We start from the raw sequence: 19,451 nt of genomic DNA, 5'->3' as shown, positions 1-19,451 counted from the left end.
ATCATTTGCTTCAGAGGAATGGAAACGCCACAGTTTGGAGTCTAGGCAGTGCAAGTGCCTGGAAACCTTTTGAAAACATGATATATTTTTGGAAAAACAGCATTAATCTCATCTGAAAGATTAGCTTCAGTCAAACGGATTGCTCCGAATTACCTGGGAGTGACAGTGAAGGCTACACCTGGAAATGTAGAGGCTGCATTTCATGATGTTTCCTTCCCTTCCCTCCCAGCTAATACCTCTGTGTTTGCCTTATTCTGATATGGAAAACTCAACCAGATGCCCAGCCGGGGGACGAGGCGCTCATCCCATAGAAAATTCCAAAGGATACCTCCAGTCCTGTTATCCCAGGGGGTTTGCAAAGTGCTGGGAATCGCCAGCTCCATCCAGCCTTCCCGCTGTCATCTCCGCGTCCCTCGAGGGCGGCTGTCACCAAGGCCACTGTAAAGATGGACCAGATAGGTTGCATCCTGCCATCGTTCCTCCCGGTGACTTCAGGGGGTGCCCAGCCCAGAACAATGGCAGGATACGCGACCCTAAACACTTCTGCAGCGCTTTGAAAGATGAAAAGGCCTCTCTCCTCTACCTATGTCAGTGGAGGGGCCGGCAAACGTTTCATGATGTTTATAGCAGACATCGCCGACATTGCACATGAGAACATGGGAAACGGCGCGCGCTTCTTGCAGAGAGATTACATTTTATAGATGGCAGCGAGGAAATTAAAGCATTCATGCCCCTATGTGAAGGGAGCTGTTGCGTATGTTTGCTCGACTAATATGGCCACAGCCGCAGATGTTTCCTCCACCGCCAGAACTGCTCTATGGGGTTGTTCTTCCCGAGGAACTGGGATGAGAATATTCCCAGCACATGCCCTTCCTCCCTTGCTGCAATTGTAGGGAAAAGTGCAGTGCCAACCATTTTTTTTTTTTTAATGGAAACATTCTCCTAAAAATATTTGTTTCTCCCTTTGGAGCATTAGAAGACGACGAAATAAAAAAATGACAGGACTTCAAGCCAATTCTTAACCATGCCTTTCCACAGATATTTTACTAGTCTCCAATGATAATGAGCTAAATCCTCTGTCCTCAAAAACGGCTTTCTGGGAGGGGGTCGGGAATGCTGCGAATGGAGGCACTGGATGGAGACCTGCCCTGGGGAAGCAGGATCAGGGTGTTCTGTCTTCCCACCCCAATGCTGAGCCTTTTTTTTTTTTCCCTCCTTCTCCACGGAAACAAAAAATCTCTGACTCTTGTCACCCAGAGAGGACTACACAGCAACAGGGCTTGTTTACCCACTGCTGGGGTTTTTTGGTGGATTGAAGCTGTGTGGCCTTGTCCTTATTCCAGGAAATGCATGGCCGTGGCTGTCTGAAGGAAAGCCCTCACGACTGTATAGCTTTCAGTGCTGAGTGGCAGCCAGCCACCTCGCTTTTATTGTTAGCAGATTACAGCCTTGCCTCACTGCTGTGTGCCACACACCACGCCGTGCCCAGTGTCATCCAGCAAAGGAAGAGCTGCTCCGAAGTGTGAGTGTGCTCTAAAACCTCCTGGTTTTAGCATCTCCCACAAGCAGGGGTAAGAGGAGGGCGAGCGGAGGGGCAGGATGGTTCCAGGAAATGCCTATGTGTGATTTAACATCATGTTCCTGCGCTCTACCTCTTAGTGCCTCAAAAGTGGAGCTGACAATCTCAGGAGCATCCTTCTCCCCAAACCCTCAAAAAGAGGGACACGCAACAGCAACATCCTAACTTGTTTGTGCCATGAAAGGAGCTGGAAAGAATGTGTCGAGCCACATGACAAGCTGGGACATCAGGCTGAACAGAGAATAGAAAGGCCTCATTTTTAATTACTTCTAAACAAAGTTGGCTCAGAAAAGTATTTCCCATTGTGCTGCTGAACTCTTCTTCTCATCACACAGCAGAGAGACACAGGCTCTTCTGTTGCTGCAAGTGAACGAAAATCAAGTCTGCAAGGGATGATTGCATTTCCCATTAAGTGCAGGTTACTGTATCGAAAGCATTTTAAAACATCTCTGCAGTGCCAAGGCCCTACATCGTCATCCTAGATGTTTTCATCGGGACAGTTTTAAGCAAGGATGTCCCGCAGTCGTTACAGAGCCTGAGGACTAAGGGCTTAAAGGTATTTCCTGCCCATTGCTCTGGGCATAAGTGGTCACAGGGAGCCAGCTAGAGCTCTGAGGTCTCTGAAGCCCCAGGCTGGAGCTTCAGCCTCAGCAGCAGATGGGTGAGGTACAGGCTGCTCTGCTGGAGATGAGGCACCAACCGTGTCCACGGGGCAAGTTCAGTCCAGGCGCTAGCTGCAGAACGACAAATACAACTGGAACAAAACGAGGAATCATCGCTACCATAAAGGTTCCCATCTATAAAGTCCATTAATTTAGACTGTTAATTTTCAGGGTGTGGCCTTCCTAGTTTGTTTGTTGGTAAAATGTCCTGTATAGTCCCAGGCAGGGCCACAGTAAGACACGAGCAGGCTTCAGTTCCTAGAGTTTCATCATGAGATCAGAGCCTAAGGATTTGCTCAGCATAACATTTGGGCTGTGCAGATTCAGAGAAAAGTCGCAAGTGACTCGTATATAACTGATGCCTTCCTGAGCGTGCAGAGAGCCGGGAACAATAGATCTGAGAGATGCAAACTGCCCCATTCACTTTTTTCTTCAAAATCTGCTGTTTCCCCCAAGTAGGAACTTGGTCAGGCCACAAGAAGAAATCCACATCACACAAGCTAACGAAGCCAGAGAACCAAGCAGTGGTGCGCCTCGGGCAGTCTTGCATTATTTAATTAAATAACAATTTAGCATCTTGCATCGAAATGCCTTTTAGCGAAAGATGAGCAACTTCTCAAAAAGGAGGAAGGGCCCATCCTTGCTGCAGCTTCCCTTGCTGTCCAAGACAAAAATCTCTCTGACTTTCAAGCATACAGGTCAAAATCCTGCTGAATGTGTTATTACATGAAAGCACGAGACACTACCTTCCTCACAGGTAAGCTTAGAGACCAGCTTTGCTGCAAGATGAAAATAATTCAGATCCTACAAAATCACTTCTTGTTTTCACTGTGCGAGTCCTACAGCAATGCCTACGTGGCACAACATTCTTTATGCGTTGTCATCTTTTAAAGGGAGCTGGTATGTTCTTGAGTCACATTTGCTAAGAAAAAAAAACAGCGAGTGAAACTACAGCAGATGAACATAAATGAGTAAGACAAAGGAAGGATTTTGGGGCAGTCTAACCTCATTTCCAAGGACTGCTGTCTTGTCGCCATGTAACTTCAGTGCTTCTTGTTGCTAACTTTACACAAAGGCTCTGAGTCCGGGACATCTTTCTGCAGGCTTCATCTTCAACAGCTGCCTGTACTGATTGCTGGAGACTGCAGCTCTTGAAACAGAGCTGACAGAAATAAATTTGTACCTGCCCTCAGCTGCTGCTGATCGGTGGAGGCGGCTGACACGGACGGGTTTGCAGCGGGCTGCCAAGCTGACCCCAAGCAGCTGCTATCTTGAATTAAGAACACACTTTAATGACTTCAAGATGGCAAGGCCCAAAGGATGTTACACTTATTAATAACCTGAATCAAGGATAAGTGGCTTAAGTTGGAAAGACAGTATCATAAACAATGTTAGCTTTTTTTTTTCCATTCCATGTAAAATGCTAATAAATAGTAACTACTGACTTAAGTTTGCCATAATTATTATTTTTCCTGAAGCACCTAACCACGCTTACATACCTTTCCCCAGTTAGTATCTTTCCAGCAGCTTGATTTGGACTATTAATTACCTTTTGGAAAAGTAACAAGATGTCACTTATTACTGCGAAATCTGGCCCTACAACACACAAGATGAAAAAAAGAGTGACAGAATGGAAGACAAATACAGAGATCAATCTACACAGGCACAGATCTACTCACGCTATGGGTTGAGCATAAAATTACGCCTGAAACAGAACAAGCATCAAAGAGAAGCTAGCTCTAAACACATGTGTCCAAACAATGACATGTGTCCTTAGGAATGGCAACCTACTGCATATGATGTTGAGAGCAAAGTACAGAGATGTTACACTCACAGTGCACGATAACCTTATATTAGCAGAAGACAGAGAAGAGCAGAAACAAGTCCGTGGTTACACTGCTTTTGGAGGTCAGCTGCTCTTAAATCGTGTGTTGTGGTCTTTGGCAATCAAAAAAAAAAAAAAACAGATAGACTTGCTACAGTACCAGAATTAACATGAAAAAAAAATGCTGGGGTATTTTCAAATATGTTCTTTTCATTAGCTCTTCCTCAGTCAAAAACACAAACCCATGCTTCTCCCCTGTGGTCAGCAGTGGTTAGTCTTATCTGGATTGAGACTTCAGGCATTAAGAAAGGAAATAAGGGAGCGTAAGGAATTCCTGCAGCCAGAGCAGGCTGGTTCAATCTGTAACACAACAGAGGAAGTTTGAGATGATGCAAGTTTTCATTGGCAGAATAACTAATTTTTAAGTGCTAAGGTCACACTTGAGCACTTTCCCCAAAGCAAGCAGTATTATAAGAGTCAAACAGAACATTAGATATCATTTTATTTGCAGTCATTTATAGGGGAAAGGGGTGATGTCCGATTTTTTTTTTGCTTTTCTTTTCCATTTTTCAAGCTTATGATGTAACGAGTCTGTTCACACAAGCCAACTCTTACCCTTGAAGTGCAGAACTGTTGAAAGAAGAGAGAGGACTCTGCAGTGCTTATGTTTGAATTCAGACTAAGTGGTACTGAAAATAATTTTGAGATGGAAGAAAACGGAGCATCTGAGAACACAGCAGCATTTCTTGAGAAGGTCCTTCTTTGTTGACCTTGCAAGAAGCTGAAGCAAAGCTTCCCTTGAGCTGCTGTGCCCAGAGCCCATGATAACGCTGAGAACATTTTATTTAATACTGCACCAATGTCTGACCCTTGAGGCATACTAACGTGCTTAAAATACACTTAACAGTACCCTCGGACTAAAAAAAATGTTTCCAACTCATACTTAGAAAAATCCATTTAGATGCTTATTTTGACTATGTGCCCAGCATCGATGGCAAAAGTGCTTCTGTTTAGAAAGGATGGTTCAGCCAAAATTCAACTTGTTTTTTCAGGAATAACTGAACTGAACTGAAGAAAAAAGTATAATAAAATCCATACCAAATAAATCATCATTCGGCTTTATTCTGTAAGTGAATAATCATGTGTGTGCAAGTCTTACTGTCCAAGCTAGCATCTCCCCATAAAGAGAACTTCCCAGCGCTGCTCTCCCTAACACTCACCACTCTGATGCTGTGAGTGCAGAAAGACCACACTGTCAGTCACAAGGGCACAACAGGAACAAGCTTTGCTACTCTCTCCAGCAAATAACTTTTTAAATAACTCAGTACCTGACTCGTTTTGACCCCGGTCTGTCTTCTTTTCATCTCTGCTACAATTTTATATTAATGTAATTTCAGCAAGGCAACACAGTTGCACTTAATTATAAAAGACAATAATCAGGAAAAGTATCTGGCTTATTATTCTATCCATCCATGAAAGAGGCACTTAAAGGCAGGGAATAAAATTGGTATTTGCTTTTATCTCCCGGACTGAAATAAGATTTTAAATGTTTAGAGAGAGTTGAATTAAGGTAAGAATTCTGAGAAGGGTCTATGCTCTTTTAAACCGTGGTAATAGCTGTTACCTGAACTTCATGGTTGAGTCATCCAGAAACAATATTCCAGACTGCTTCAAGAGCACAAAAATGGCAACCTTCTGCCTCATTTTTACATTATAAAAACAAACAAACAAACATAACTTCCCCCAAAGAAACTTCTAAAGGCAAAACCCATTTCCTAGCAAGCAAATCCACAATCCTGGAAGACATTTTCAGCTGCTGGCTTTTTAAACTCACAGGTGGAAATCTGCATGTGCACTCTGTAGGTGCCACTACACGTGGCTGCACACAGGTGCCAAAGGGCATGTTTTTGACCCAGGCTTAGCACAGGAACACACAGGACAGCACAGCAACTCCACGCCAAGGGAAAACGAAATCACAAAGTGTGGGTACGTCGTGGATAACTGGTTAGAGAGACACGTGTCCTGTGTCATCACAAGTCAGCTGTGATATCGAGGCCTCATTAGTTTGAAAAGTTGGCTTTGCATTCTGCTGTTCAGCCTGGGGAAATCAGAGGATATACTAATATCCTTGAAAAATGAGGTTGGCTTCTCCTGAAGCAATGAACACATGCCTATTTTTCCCTCTATTCGCATTCATTTCTGACTATCGATTTCTACTTGCCCTTTGTTTCTCTGGTTCCTGGCCAGCTCAACTCGCAAAGTTTTGCCCCCGAGGCTCAAGCCTTGCAAAGAGGATACAGCACTCGCTGCTGTTGCTTTATCCTTGTAATCGAGAAAAGCCCTGTGCTGTGCTCCTTGCCAATTCAATCGTAAAGGAGTTGCATGGAATTCCCTTAAAGCGTGTTTCAGCTCACTCACTCTCGTACTAGGAGGTATATTCCCCACGTATACAGTAGTAAGTGTGCCAGATCCCTCTAATCTGGGACTTAAAGAATTGCTTTCAACGTATTGTTGTCCTATTTGAGCCGAGCCCGTTGCAGCCTGTGGTCTTGTATTTTCAGCCATTGCCTTCTCATTTAACGCTCTTGGTTTGGCAGCGTTTGCCAAGTCTGGATGTTCATCCTTGAGGGTAACGTCTTTGCCTGCCTGCTTCTCTCTGTATCGCAGACTCTTTAGGACAGGGATTTTTCCCAGCATCTCATAGCTGACCTAAAAAAAAAGGAAAATAAATTTTAAAAAATGAGTTTTCTCTCCATCCAGAAAAAGGAAAAGACCATAGGGAGTAGTTTTTGCCATAAAAACAGGGCAGCCTTATTACACAGCCACCATTCAGAGTGCCAGAGCATTCAAAATGTTACTAATTGCTGGCCTTATTCTGCAGTTGCTCCCTAAATATACACTGTAGGACAATAAGTAAACATTATTTGCTCTTTATGCAAACTACACAATGTAGATCCAGCAGGAAAATCACATCCAAACTCAGAGTTATTAGATTTTGACATTAATTTATCAGGGTGCATTCAGCTCTGCTTTCTCACTGCTATCCATTAACATTTGCTTTAATTGAGGGTCTGTGCTGGTAAAATCTCACGCCTCCGACCCACGCAAGCACGAGGCACTTTCTTTCTGCAGACCTCCTTGCTTGCTTTCCCCTCCAAACAGGATGTCCCCTAGGCTGGGTCCTGGGGAGGGGGTGGCGTGCAGCTGGGGAGCGTGCCTCCGAGCGGGGCTCCTCCGAGTGTGGGCCCAGCTGGAGGCACGTTCGCCGCTCGTGGCACGTCCCCGCAGCCGCCCTGCTCGCCACCGACCTCGTGCAGCACCCGCGGCCGCTCGCCCGGGCCCACGTCGGGCTCCTGCGGAGGATCACGGAGGGGAAGAGCGTCCTGACACTGTGAACCCCCTGCCCCTCTGCCCGCCCTGGCTCATAAGCAGCTTTTCTGCAAGGGCTCTTCCTCTCAGCAGCTGAACCCTATCAATCTGAGGCATGAGATGCCCCAGGCTGCACTCAGAGACTGGCAGGAAACTCAATGGTTCCCTAGCTAATGTGGTCTAGCTCTTGGCTTGCAGACTGCGCTTGGAAGGAGGAATAACTCAGGCTTGGCTGCCGGACAAGCAGAACATCCATCAACACTGGGCCCAATTCTTAAATTTAGGGAGCAAGACAGAGCACAGGGAAGAGATGCCCACGCTAGCAGAGAGCAAGTTAATGGGCCACACAGTGTGAGCAGCCTGCTCTAGCGGGGGACTGCACCCAAACTTCAAGCCACAGCTCTCAGCAGGCTGTCCCGGACTGCACAGGCTGACCCTGCCTAGCACATTTGCACAGCTCAGCTCAGATCTCCCTCTTCTCAGACCCTCCAAATTCCTCATTTTACAATCACAGTCGGGGTGAGTTTGGATCTAGCTGCACCACAGAGTGTCTAAAATTTAATGATCTTCAGGGAAAGGAGTCTGCTGGAGTCAAATGGAAAAAGAGGGTGCAGGGAATATCAAACTGAGCTAAAAGGAAAGCCATACAAAAGAAGTTTCCTAAAGGTACCCAGGACTCCTCTCCAGAGCAGCAAACAAGTCAGCTTTATTTCAGGCTGAAACTAAATTAAAATATACATTTACATCAAGTCTGGTCTACCTCCATCTTGTTAATGTAAGACCAAAGAAGGAATAGAGCTAACCAGCACGGGCAGAACCTCACACTGTTTTGTCACACTGCAGACCCAGCGTCAGTGTATTTGGGGTGAGTACCTTTAAATGAGCAAACTTTACGATTGAGAACAATTTCTACACAAAACCAACCTACCTGGCAGCCAGAACAGAGAGGCAAGGACTTCCCCTAGGCCTCTGGGAGTCTCAGCGCTCTCAAAGGCCATTTTCAGATTTTGAAGAGTTACTGCTCTATGGACCCTTGGACTGATTTGTTTTTCTCAGCCAGGAATTCACATTGCTACATTTGACAGCAAACTCCCCTCCCCTGGGTGACACGACATCAAACCAATGGCTGAAATCATCTTACTTTGTTTTTACTGGCCATCAGCTAGAAACATTTGTCGTCCTCTGTCAAATTTCTATGTGAAATGTAAGGTCTTTGCTAATTAAACCAAACAGGAAAAACATATTTCTATTCTCCTGCAACTACTCACTCCTGGGTCCCAAACACAACCTCAACCTACTACAAAGTGTACGTGCAGTTCCCTTCAGCCCCAAATTAAACTCCGTTACTGACATACAGACTGGGTGTTAATTTGGGCTACCCAGGGCAAGGCCTCATCACTTTGTACAGCGAGGAATCAATGAGATGAGCACCGAGAGGCCAGTGAGCAGACAGTTCAGCTGGCCAGGCTTCAAGGTGGCCTTTCATTGAGGTGACCAGCAGTTTCTGGCATTAAATCAACAGAACTCTTGGAGATACTGTTCCAGGCTCCCTACAAACTCAGGAAGTTACAATAATATAGAGAATCATAGAATCACAGAATGCTGAAGGTTGGAAGGGACCTCTAGAGGTCATCTAGTCCAACCCTCCTGCACACGCAGGGTCACCTAGAGCACGTGGCACAGGACTGCGTCCAAGCGGGATTTGAAGATCTCCAGAGAAGGAGACTCCACAACCTCTCTGGGCAGCCTGTTCCAGTGCTCTGGCACCCTCACTGTTAAAGAAAAATTTCTTAAGTTCCTGTGGAACTTTTACTGTTTCAGTTTGTGGCCATTTCCTCTAATTCTGTCGGTGGCCCCCAGTGAAAAGAGGCCGCCCCATCCTCCTCACTGCCTCCCTTGAGGTACTTCTAGGCACTGCTCAGGTCCCCTCTCAGCCTTCTCTTCTCCAGGCTGAACAGGCCCAGCTCCCTCAGCCTCTCCTCACAGGGCAGATGTTCCAGGCCCCTGATCATCCTTGTAGCCCTGCGCTGGCCTCTCTCCAGCAGCTCCACATCCCTCTTGTCCTGTGGAGCCCAGAACTGGACACAATACTCCAGATGTGGCTTCACCAGGGCTGAGCAGAGGGGCAGGATGCCCTCCCTCGACCTGCTGGAGACGCTCTTCTTAACGCACCCCAGGATCCCATTGGCCTTCTTGGCCACAAGGGCAACTGCTGCCTCATGGTCAACTTGTCATCCACCACAATGCCCGGGTCTTTCTCTGTTGAGCTGGCATATGTATATGACAGATATGTACCACAGATACACACACATATATATATATCTTTGTATCCACAGGGCCTATGAACTAGTTTTCTGTCAAAGCTGAAGTTCTGCTCCTTAGACGAGACCACAAAGTGAACTTATTGTCACCCTAAATTCATCCCTGTGTAGAGATACTACTAAGTGCATTACCAAAGAAACAAAGTCAATAGATTTGACACTAATATTTGCTCATAACGGAAAACATCCTGGAAACAAACAAACAAACAAAAAACCCCAAAAGAACCACCACGCTATGTGACAAGTTCTGACACTGTCAACAGGAATTTTTCTGACAGGAAAAGAAACAGAGGATTTGCCTTAAGGGCTGTTTTCACTGGAGTCTAGGACAATCTTTCAGCTGGGTCAAAGCTTTCAAGCCCTTCTCTGTTTTATCTTTTTCCCCAATTTTTATATCATGGAAAGGCAGAATGAGCTTGGAATTCAAAGTAAGGATTCAATGAAACAATTTATCACTTTTTTGGGGGGTATAGGGGTGGGAGACAAAAGGGCTAGAGGGTGGCACAGGAGGAGGAAAAGTTTGCTCGGCTCAGTTGCAAAACACCAAACAAAAGAACTCTTCTGTGGTAGCACAATGTGTTGCTAATTACCATCATGCAAAAAGTTTCTTTTGTCTTGTGAACTGTAGAGCATTGCAGTGATTTATTTCCATGTGGAGAGTGTCCAAAGATATTCCTCCTCTCTTTCAAACAAGCTGCACGTTTCTTGGTCTTGTGCCGGCCGGTCACTCCTCCGTAGCCCTGCTTAGTGATTCAAGCTAAGCCAAGACCAAGGGGACTTGGGATCTAGCACAGGTTTTGCCCAGACCTAGGCAGCCCCAGTAGCTGCAGCCTCTCCCCTTGCTCTCTTCCATTCCTATAGGGTTAGGCCAAACCATTTATTGATGTTTGTAAACTTTGTATTGAGTGGTGGGAGGTAGTTAAGTGATTGGCTTTGGCACTGAAGCCTGCTGAAGAAGTTTCCTATTATATCTCACCCCTCAATTACCAGTCCAGTTCTATATTTCAGCTCTCAAGGGTTGGCCAACACAAAAGTGCTTGTGGATCTGCGCTATAACTTAGTAACCAAAGTGATTCAGGTTAAAAATAACTCCCCCAAAGGCAATTAATCATTTAACAATCCTGCCTATTCCCTGCCATAGCTGGGAGAGCCTTAGGGAAAGAGGACAGCAGGGTAGATGAATTCTTCTTGCACACAATTACCAAGCTATGGGAAAAGAGCTGAGAAGGGAAATGTGGCCCCTTGCTGACAGAAACCTGAAGAAAACAAAGCTTGGGTTGCTGAGTGCCAATACAAATCTCCTAGCGCTTAACCCTGAGCATCTACTCTTATGACACCTGATTTGGTCCCAAAACCACGTAGAGGCAGAGGGAGTTCTGCAGCATCTCTGCTGGAACCTCAAGAGCTCTCCTCAACCTCTTTTCTTCCAGAACAGTGAACACAGCCACTTTCAATATTTTTCTGGGGAAAATGAAACATGTGTTTGTCCTCTGACAGGATGAGTAATGCTGACCCCTGATACCATGCAGGCCAAGCCAAACAACACTTTGATTTCCCTGGCAGCAGAGGCAGGGCAGTTTTGATGGGCAGCAGATGCTGGGAGGACAGCTAGGGACTGGAGAGCAAGCTAGATCTGCTATTCAGTTCTGCTTCATGAGGCTATTGATCTGTGTGCCCAAACGAGCATATGGAAGTGTGGTTCAACCCCCTGAAACGTTGAGAATGAGACCTAGCAGACTCTAGCAGAGCAGAGCCCTTTCGAGGCCTGAGGCTAAGAAGCTGAAAGAGTTGGAATGAAGCGTCCTTGCCCACTCTGGAGGACATCTGACCCGACGCTCCTTAAAAGGCCTCCAGAACAGAGCCCACTTCTTGAGCTGCCTCCTTCATCAGCTGCTTGTTTCAATGAGTACTGAGTTCACAAGGGTTTAAAAGTGGTGGCACAGACAAAGCCAAAACAGCCAGGAAGGGCCAGTGCAGTCGCATATTTTATCATTCATTCGCACAAAATGTCCAAATATGTGCAGGCAATCCAAGGGCATATTTTTGGGAACTGGCAGCCCATGAAGTCTGCTGGTGTCCCTCAAGAGAGAGGAACTCATGCAGCCCACATTTGGAATCCATAGCAAAAACTGCCTCCATGGGCTCTGTAGCAAGGGTCAGATTTGCAAAGGTGTTGAGATGTTTAACCACACATGGAAGCGCTCCCAGCTCATGCCATCCCTCCAAAAAAAGCCTTGGCTAAACTCACAATAGTTTTCTTTTTTGGTCAAGCTGCGTGCCTACTGGAGGCTTTGCCAGCTCACGTGTGTGAATTTTTTTAAGCACTGAAACAACATTACAGATGTGAATCAAAAGCTGCTGGTCGTCAGATATCGACTCCACAATCAGGTATTAAACTTGTTCAGCATAACAGCCAGAGATTTCCTTTCATTTGGGGGGAGGAGGGGAAAGTCTTCTCCTGCTTCTACTAAATTGTCAGAAAAAAATATATAAAAAACCACACAGAAGGAAATGCTTGCTAGATTTTAGTTATTTTTTCCACAGCTACTCTCATTTCCATTTTCATGACCCCAAATATTTTAATTTGTCTGCAGAGTTTCAATTTTAAATAAGTACAGCACAAAATAACTTCATAATTGTGACAAACATAATAGACAGCGTCACAGATAAAGATCACAGCTACCCATACAAAATACTAAATGAGAAAGTAAGTCACTTCATGAATTTAGAGTTCCCAGAAACAATGGGATGGATTTTCACGGGAGATGAAGCCAAATAGTTCCCCGTTGGTATCCAGATAAATTAGCCAAGTTTTCCAGCATGCTCAGTTCTTAGCAGCTTTTGCTCTCCAAGAGCACTTACTGGTTTTTGAAATCCTAAAGTCAGTTCACAGAGCTTCTCCCCTCACACACTCCGCTATTACCTTCATATTGAGAAGCATTTCTAGAGCATCTGACACTGACTTGGATAATGCTTCTTTGACATTAGTAATATTGTATTTCCAACAACATAGCTATATTCCTTGGAAGACAACTTTTCTCAGAATCAGCTTTTCTGTGATAAAAATCACCAGCACGCAATTCACATCTTCCTGTTTAGAGAGGGAAGGAAAAAAAAAAAAAAAAAAAGCTATCTTGACAGCAAGAAATAATTTAGATGGAAATTTGGTACTGGGGAGACCTGAAAGGAAGCATCTGAGGGCAAATCACACCAGTTACTCCAAAAGCTGTAAATCAGTTGGTGCCAGAGTAATACCTATTTACATTTATCTCTGTATCTGACAGGCTGCTTCCTATCTATGGGATAAACAGAAATACTCCAAGAAAATGCAGTGCCTCTCTGAGCACAGAAATATAGCCTGAAGACGTACATTTTGCTTGCTCCCTAAGTAGCTTTTGACCTGTGAGCTGAACAGGACACATGTATAGCAGGCTATTTGTCCTAACAGTTTTACAGAAAGCACATCCCTTAGAACAATGCTTAGCAGTAATCCCATGTTTGCAAACTTCTTTAATTTAACCCCTTAAACTATTGTCTTGCTTAATCCAGCCATGTTCCCCACTATGAAGTTTACTGCAACGTGTTTTACGCATCACACAACAATACAATTAAGCTACCTTTTTGTTGACAAAACACCCTATTCAGAAGGGAGGTACTTATTTACTCTCTGCCTCTTGGTTCATTTAGTTTTGCCCAGAGGAACAGGAATGTAATAGCAAAGCCAGGATTTGAAAGACAAAAAGAAAAGCCTATAGACAAACACTTAAATAACAAGAATCCAATCCTACGTTTTTAAACACCTTGGCTATTAACTAGACCTCCCACTGTCAAGACACTCCATGCAGTAGCTGTTAACAATGACTTCCACAGCCACAAACAAAACATACACAAGTTGCTCAGTTGCCTGCAAAAGAAAAAACACAAGTTCTTTCCTTCTTCATCTGTACAAGATGCTCACTTCTTGTTCCAAAACAATGGAAATGTAATGATTATCCCAGCTCTGAACCATAGTTCTCCAATGTTCCTATCTAATCGCATCAAGCCTTGCAGAACAGCCAAAAGCTGGATGCTCTAATTTTCATATGTTAAATCAACATTCAAACATTTACATAAAGGCTCAATCTTGTAAAATACTCTGGTCTTGCCAAGAGCTGTATTTTTCAGACAATGCCCAGAAATGTAGGGATCACTATAGAAAAAGATAGATTCATAATGACATGCAAACTTTTAAAAAATACGTGCCTCAAGCTTTAAATATGATTCAACTAAACATCTCCTCAACCTTTAAATAGAAGCACAAAAGAGTGCTAACAAACAGTTGACAAGCTTATGAAACATATATCATAACTCTGATCTTTAATTTTTCTCTGGAAAGTGCAGAAGTGCCACAGTAACAGTAAATGTGACACATACTTAGGGACTGACCAACTTTTCAAGAGTGGCATAAATCACACAAAGATGAAAGGTCCCTCCAAGAGACTGTGTTCCTCAGACCTTTGAAAAAAGTAACTAGCAAAGGGAAGCAAAAGCGGAAAAAACAGTGTTAGCAGAGCCAATCATTGAGACTAAACTCTGACACAAAGATGAAGTGTGATCAGAAGTATGTTGGCAAGACGCATGGGCAAAAGGAGTAAGCGTTCAAAACAATTACTTTCAATAATATTCTTTAAAAAATTCAAAAATAATTCAATGGAAAAAATGCACTAGTACAGACAGAGATTTTATTTTTATGTTTTTAACCTCAAATCCTCAACCACAGTCAGGGTAAAATGCTCTCCCACCATCAGAATAAAAATAGGACTGGCTAGAATTGTTTGTTGTAGATACATCACCTTAACAAATTTAACTCTTTTATTCTTTGTTAAGCACTTGCCAAACAACTGGCAAATTCCATAGAAGGATTCACTAATATTTCTCTAGTGGTTTTTGCAAAGACAACGGTACACTATTGCTTATTTTAAGGTTACCCAGTCACGTTGGATTGCATCTACTCCTTAACCGAATGATTTTTAGGAATGAAAATCTAATGACAAAGGAAAAGTTTTCCCAGAATGAATTTCCGGTAAAGGCATTTACTAAGTGCATTTGTGAAGCCATTTGTTAAACTACTTAGATTTCCAACATGCTTGGGGGAACATAAATCAGTGCTTAAATGATTAAAATGAAATCATTAATAAGTGTAACAAGACACTACGATTTTAAAGGATGCATTTCTGGCTGGAGCCCATTCAGGTGGAGACAATCTCATATGTTCACTCTGTACACAGCAACAGAGCAGCCACCAGGTCATGCTTTTCTTACAGAAAGAGAAGCACATATTCCCCCATTTTGCCCTGTCTAATTCCATAGAGTTATCTCTGTGACAGTATCTTCAAAAATGAAGAAAATTAATTTTATTCAGCATTCAGGAATAAGACACAAGGTGAGGTTGCTGCTCAGCTTCGTAGATTTTAACACATTTGTTCCTCTTTCAAATGTTTCTAATAGCAGAGATTTTTTTCCCCCAATTTTCCCTAGAGAATGACTGAAGAAAGAATAGATACTTATCAACTGAGCTTTGGCACCCATAAGTTACCTGTAGCCAAGTAACTTGCCTTATGCCACATTATTCCTTGTGGTTTCAATCGTTTGCAGTTAGTCTTGATAGTTCTTGTTGGAGTGAGTATATAATCCACTGTTAAATCATGGTCATCAAGAAGCTCTTCTGCTATGTCAACAACCTACAAGGAACAAGTAATATGACAAGTAGCTAAAAAACACATTCTCTAAATTTGTGCATGATTCTTGATACCTTGCAATGTATCAAAATCTCTCATTGATAGTGGAAAAAAAAAAAAAGATGTTATGCCAGATCAACCAAGTTTCTTCTTCAGATGACATAGCACAATTCTGATGCTTAAAAACTGTTGAGAGTATTTTGAGTATTTTAACTTACCTGGCAATCATGCACAATGGTAATTACAGGTGTATCCTCCTGGACAGCACCCATTGACACCATCATTGCATACTCCATATCTGCATAACCTTCACCTTTTCCAATTCTCCACCCTAAGCCAAAAGAGAACAGTGATAGTAAACACAGAACAGCGGAGCTTAGAGGATGGTTCCTATCAAAAGCATGAGACTAAATTTAAGTCTGCTGGCTCTAAACCACTCTGACTGTTTTGAGAGTAGTAGCCTATCACACAGAAGACACTGAACTCAGGATAACGGTCCAGTTCCAGAGAGACATTCAGGGCTGCTGAAAGGAACAGGCAACCTGCTAAAATTTACAAGTAACTTAGCACCCTCCTCCTGAGAAGCTTACAGGACTTCATTGTACCTTTTTCAGAGACAGCCACTGATCCTACAACCACCAAATCCACTCGTGCTTTCCCATCAAGACCTATGGGCACGCTGAAGTCTTTTACACCCTGCAATAAAAGCAGAAATTTAGGATTGCAGAGTGGAATCTTGAAACTATGAGGCAGAAATCAAGAATACTCTGATAAAATTTGGGGTGCTAGCTGAATTTAAGGTGTTCCTTTCATATATAGTCAAAATTGCACATTTCTGAAAAGTTACTCTAGGGAGAGACATTTTCCACTACAATTATGAAAATCTTGGCACGCTTTGGAGAGTGCCATGGAGTTGGACACCTTTTTGAGCAAGATTGTAAAGCCCTAGATTGGGGCATTTTGAAAGTGATGGCAGGTGAAACTTTTTATCCCAATACTGCTAGCTATTGGGTGATATTCACAAGAAAGATTTCTCCCACTAAGGAATTTGAGAGTGATGCAAATTCTTAAATTAATTCTTACATACAAATAATGAAGCTCAGTTTAGAAAGAGACAGCTGCAGCCTAAAGATAATAATTAAAGACTTTATTTTATGACTCCTTAATACAGGGGTACAGGTGCCCTAATTCATCTTCACACCAACTCAACCTTTTCCTTGATCTTCACATTAAAAAGCCAAATATTTTCCATTTAAAGCACAAAAGCAAAGAGATCAATATTTTATGGCTGACTCGCTTTATCAGTAATAGCACTTACTGCCCACTTCACAGCAATGTGGGAAGAATTGTTTGTACAACACTTTGTAAACACCATTTGCTAATAGCATTTATTCATTAGTACGCCTGTTTGCGGGAGAAACAGACACATGGTGAAAGATCACAGAAGAGATATTAGGCCTGAAGCATGTCAAAAGAAAGGTCTCTTTCAAAAGTGCTTTTCAACCCTGAAAAGCTTAATTAGTTAATGACTTTAATAGAACTTCTAACAAAGAAACCCAAGAAACTCACTAGCAATTACCCTCTGTTTACAGTCCTTGACTGAATACGGGATTACTGCAGGAACTTTACTGCTTTTAGCTGGAGATAGAGTAAGGAGCAAAACCTACATAGCTGGTCTACTTATTTTGTATAAATTATATTCTTACCTGAAATACAACATGTGCATAAAATAACACAGAATTCTTTGCCAAAGGAGTCTAGCTGGACAATATGACATTTTAACACCAGAGGGCAGCAATATACCATGTTTCAAAAGAAAACTGTTGGGGCACAATCAGCACTGTTGCACCTCAGTTGAAACAAATGAGAGAACTAATATTTCTTTAGACTTAGGATTCTAAAAGAACTGATCTTGTGTTTACAGTATACTTTATATTTTATCAATCGGCTTAGACAAAGAATTATACACAATAAAATAGTTTTCCTTCTATAATTCACTAGCTCAAAAAATGTAGAAGAAAATAAATAATATTTACTAGAAGATTAAAGATTTGGGTCATCTTTTAAAATTGCTCATAATGTCCCAAAAACACTGATTAAATACAGATAGCATTGTACTAGTAAGGAAAATAGTGGTGAAAGTAGTGTGAATTTTTAAGTATTAACACAAAATTGTTTGTGGTGGATGCATACACAAAATGGGAATTCCATTTGAGTAGAACAGTATTTCACATTTCAATGTCTACTTAGACTGCTCTAATTCAACACTCTTTGACATATTAATTCAGCTCGCCCCCATTTCTAAAACCTACTTGAGATGTGGCACATATCCGTAGCATCTCCTTAGTTGCACCTGGAGGTGGTACAATCTTATTAAACAGCCCAGTTCTCAAACGTGGTGTTGGAACCAACAGTGTCTTCCTTGCCTGTGTAGCAAAAGAATTTATCACATTACAAACAGCAGAATCATCTCACACTAAATACATCAGGCAAAAGACTTTATTGTCCCATTTAGTCAACTATCTTATTCGCTACAGAGTAATTTATGGTGTTTGCATAGTTTTTGCAGATGAATCCCCTCAGTGTGGTAAAACTTTGGGAAATGCATGACAAAACATACAAAAGAGCATGATACACAAACTAGTTTCTCCTAATAAGAAGCTAGCAATCACTCATCGCTATGAATCAAGTCTGTCATATATTCATTCAATGATAAGACAGTATGAAGCAGGGCTACCACATATATTTCTTGGAACGAGAACACAGTTTTGTTCCAAATAAACATATTAATCCACAAAAAGCCTGAGCACACATTTTCCATTTGTCAAAAAGGCAAATACACCCTTAAAACAGTAGCCCCGAGAGATTTAGCACCAGTAAATCTCTCACAGGAGAGATGCCGGGTACTGAGGAGATGCTGTAAACTGCTCTCTAGCTCTTGTGCTCCCTAGGGGTGCAAGGGTGCTCGTTACCTGCAGCGCAGCCAGGCGAACACCCTCGAGAGGCTTGTCAGGATCCACCTTAACCTCATTCGCTTTGCGGAACACATCCAGCTCCCTGATGGAGCAACAAGCCTGGTGAGACCCCTGCGCAAGGAAAGGGGTTAAGGCACAAGCGAACGCGTTCACTTACTTCCAGGGCTAGAAAGCGGGCATTCTTCTGGGGAGCATCGGGGTTTATTTTTACGGTTTGGGCAGCTCTGAATTCCTGCAAACCCAGCAGCCTTGTCGCAGCATGGGAGGCACCCTGTTTCCACAAGACAGCACATCAGCAAGTTGCTCGAACCTGTGTCATCAGGCAGGGAGGCTGATTTCTCCAGATGTTAAGTGCAAGGGGCACATTGCTCATTTGGGGGTATTTTCTATACACTGCTCACCGCTGCTAGGCCTAGCGGGACTCAGGAAAAAAAAAAAAAAAAGGGCAGGAGAATACACACGCTTTGGGGAATTTCTACCTCCCTTACACCTGCTGCTGCCCTGCAGGCGGGTTTCGCTTTCAAGTCGGTACATACGTATGAGCGCGACGCCGCGAGGACATCACGGCCGCCCCCTCTCCCCCCTGCCCGCCCCCGGCCCCGGCAGTACCTCGAAGTTGGGGATGCGGCCGTGCACGGGCCGCGGGAAGGCGGCCAGCCCGCTGGCCTCCAGGTAGTCCCACACCCGCTCCCGGAAGTCCTGCTTGGAGGCACCTGCGGGCGAGCGGACACAGGCTCAGGGCGACCGAAAGGGGCAGAAAGTGACAGCGACGCCACCACAGCAGCCATTTCTCCTCCCCCCCCCCCCCCGCCTTTTTCGCCCCAGCCCAACGGTCGCCCTCCCCGCAGGCCACGCCCCCAACGGTCTATCCCCCGCAGGCCACGCCCCCCGCGCGCCCCCCGGAGGCCACGCCCCCCGCCGCGCGCCCCCGCCGCTCACCCGCGCGCGGCCGCGCGGCCCCCTCCATGCGCGCCCGGGAGGTGGGAGGAGCCCCGGCGCCGGG

At 43.9% G+C, this 19,451-nt stretch overlaps 1 protein-coding gene across 1 annotated transcript; it reads right to left on the bottom strand.

Moving 5' to 3' along the window:
* Nucleotides 1-6,240: 6,240 nt before the first annotated feature.
* On the bottom strand, nucleotides 6,241-19,415 carry MTHFSD (methenyltetrahydrofolate synthetase domain containing). Its single transcript, XM_088529109.1, has 8 exons — nucleotides 19,388-19,415; nucleotides 19,058-19,182; nucleotides 18,446-18,559; nucleotides 17,786-17,899; nucleotides 16,079-16,169; nucleotides 15,692-15,804; nucleotides 15,351-15,476; nucleotides 6,241-6,775 (listed from the first exon to the last, which is right to left on the bottom strand). Exons 1-8 carry the CDS (start codon nucleotides 19,413-19,415, stop codon nucleotides 6,260-6,262), a joined length of 1,227 nt encoding a protein of 408 aa, XP_088385235.1. The 3' UTR covers nucleotides 6,241-6,259.
* Between the last annotated feature and the right edge of the window lie 36 nt (nucleotides 19,416-19,451).

This window comes from Tinamus guttatus, unplaced genomic scaffold (genome assembly GCF_059628265.1).
Source record: "Tinamus guttatus ecotype Peru unplaced genomic scaffold, ASM5962826v1 Tinamus_guttatus_pri_ptg000323l, whole genome shotgun sequence".
Classification (NCBI taxonomy): Eukaryota; Metazoa; Chordata; class Aves; order Tinamiformes; family Tinamidae; genus Tinamus; species Tinamus guttatus.
The sequence above is the reverse complement of the archived record's forward strand: the minus strand, read 5'-3'. Positions and strand labels throughout refer to the sequence as shown.

Excerpts from the sequence above, each read along its gene's own strand:
- MTHFSD (XM_088529109.1), bottom strand. The coding sequence starts at position 19,415 with ATGGAGGGGGCCGCGCGGCCGCGCGCGG. Across the intron at positions 15,477-15,691 it reads CCATTGTGCATGATTGCCAG|GTTGTTGACATAGCAGAAGA; the intron begins GTAAGTTAAAAT and ends TGTTCCTTGTAG. Across the intron at positions 6,776-15,350 it reads AAGGAATAATGTGGCATAAG|GTCAGCTATGAGATGCTGGG; the intron begins GCAAGTTACTTG and ends CTTTTTTTTTAG.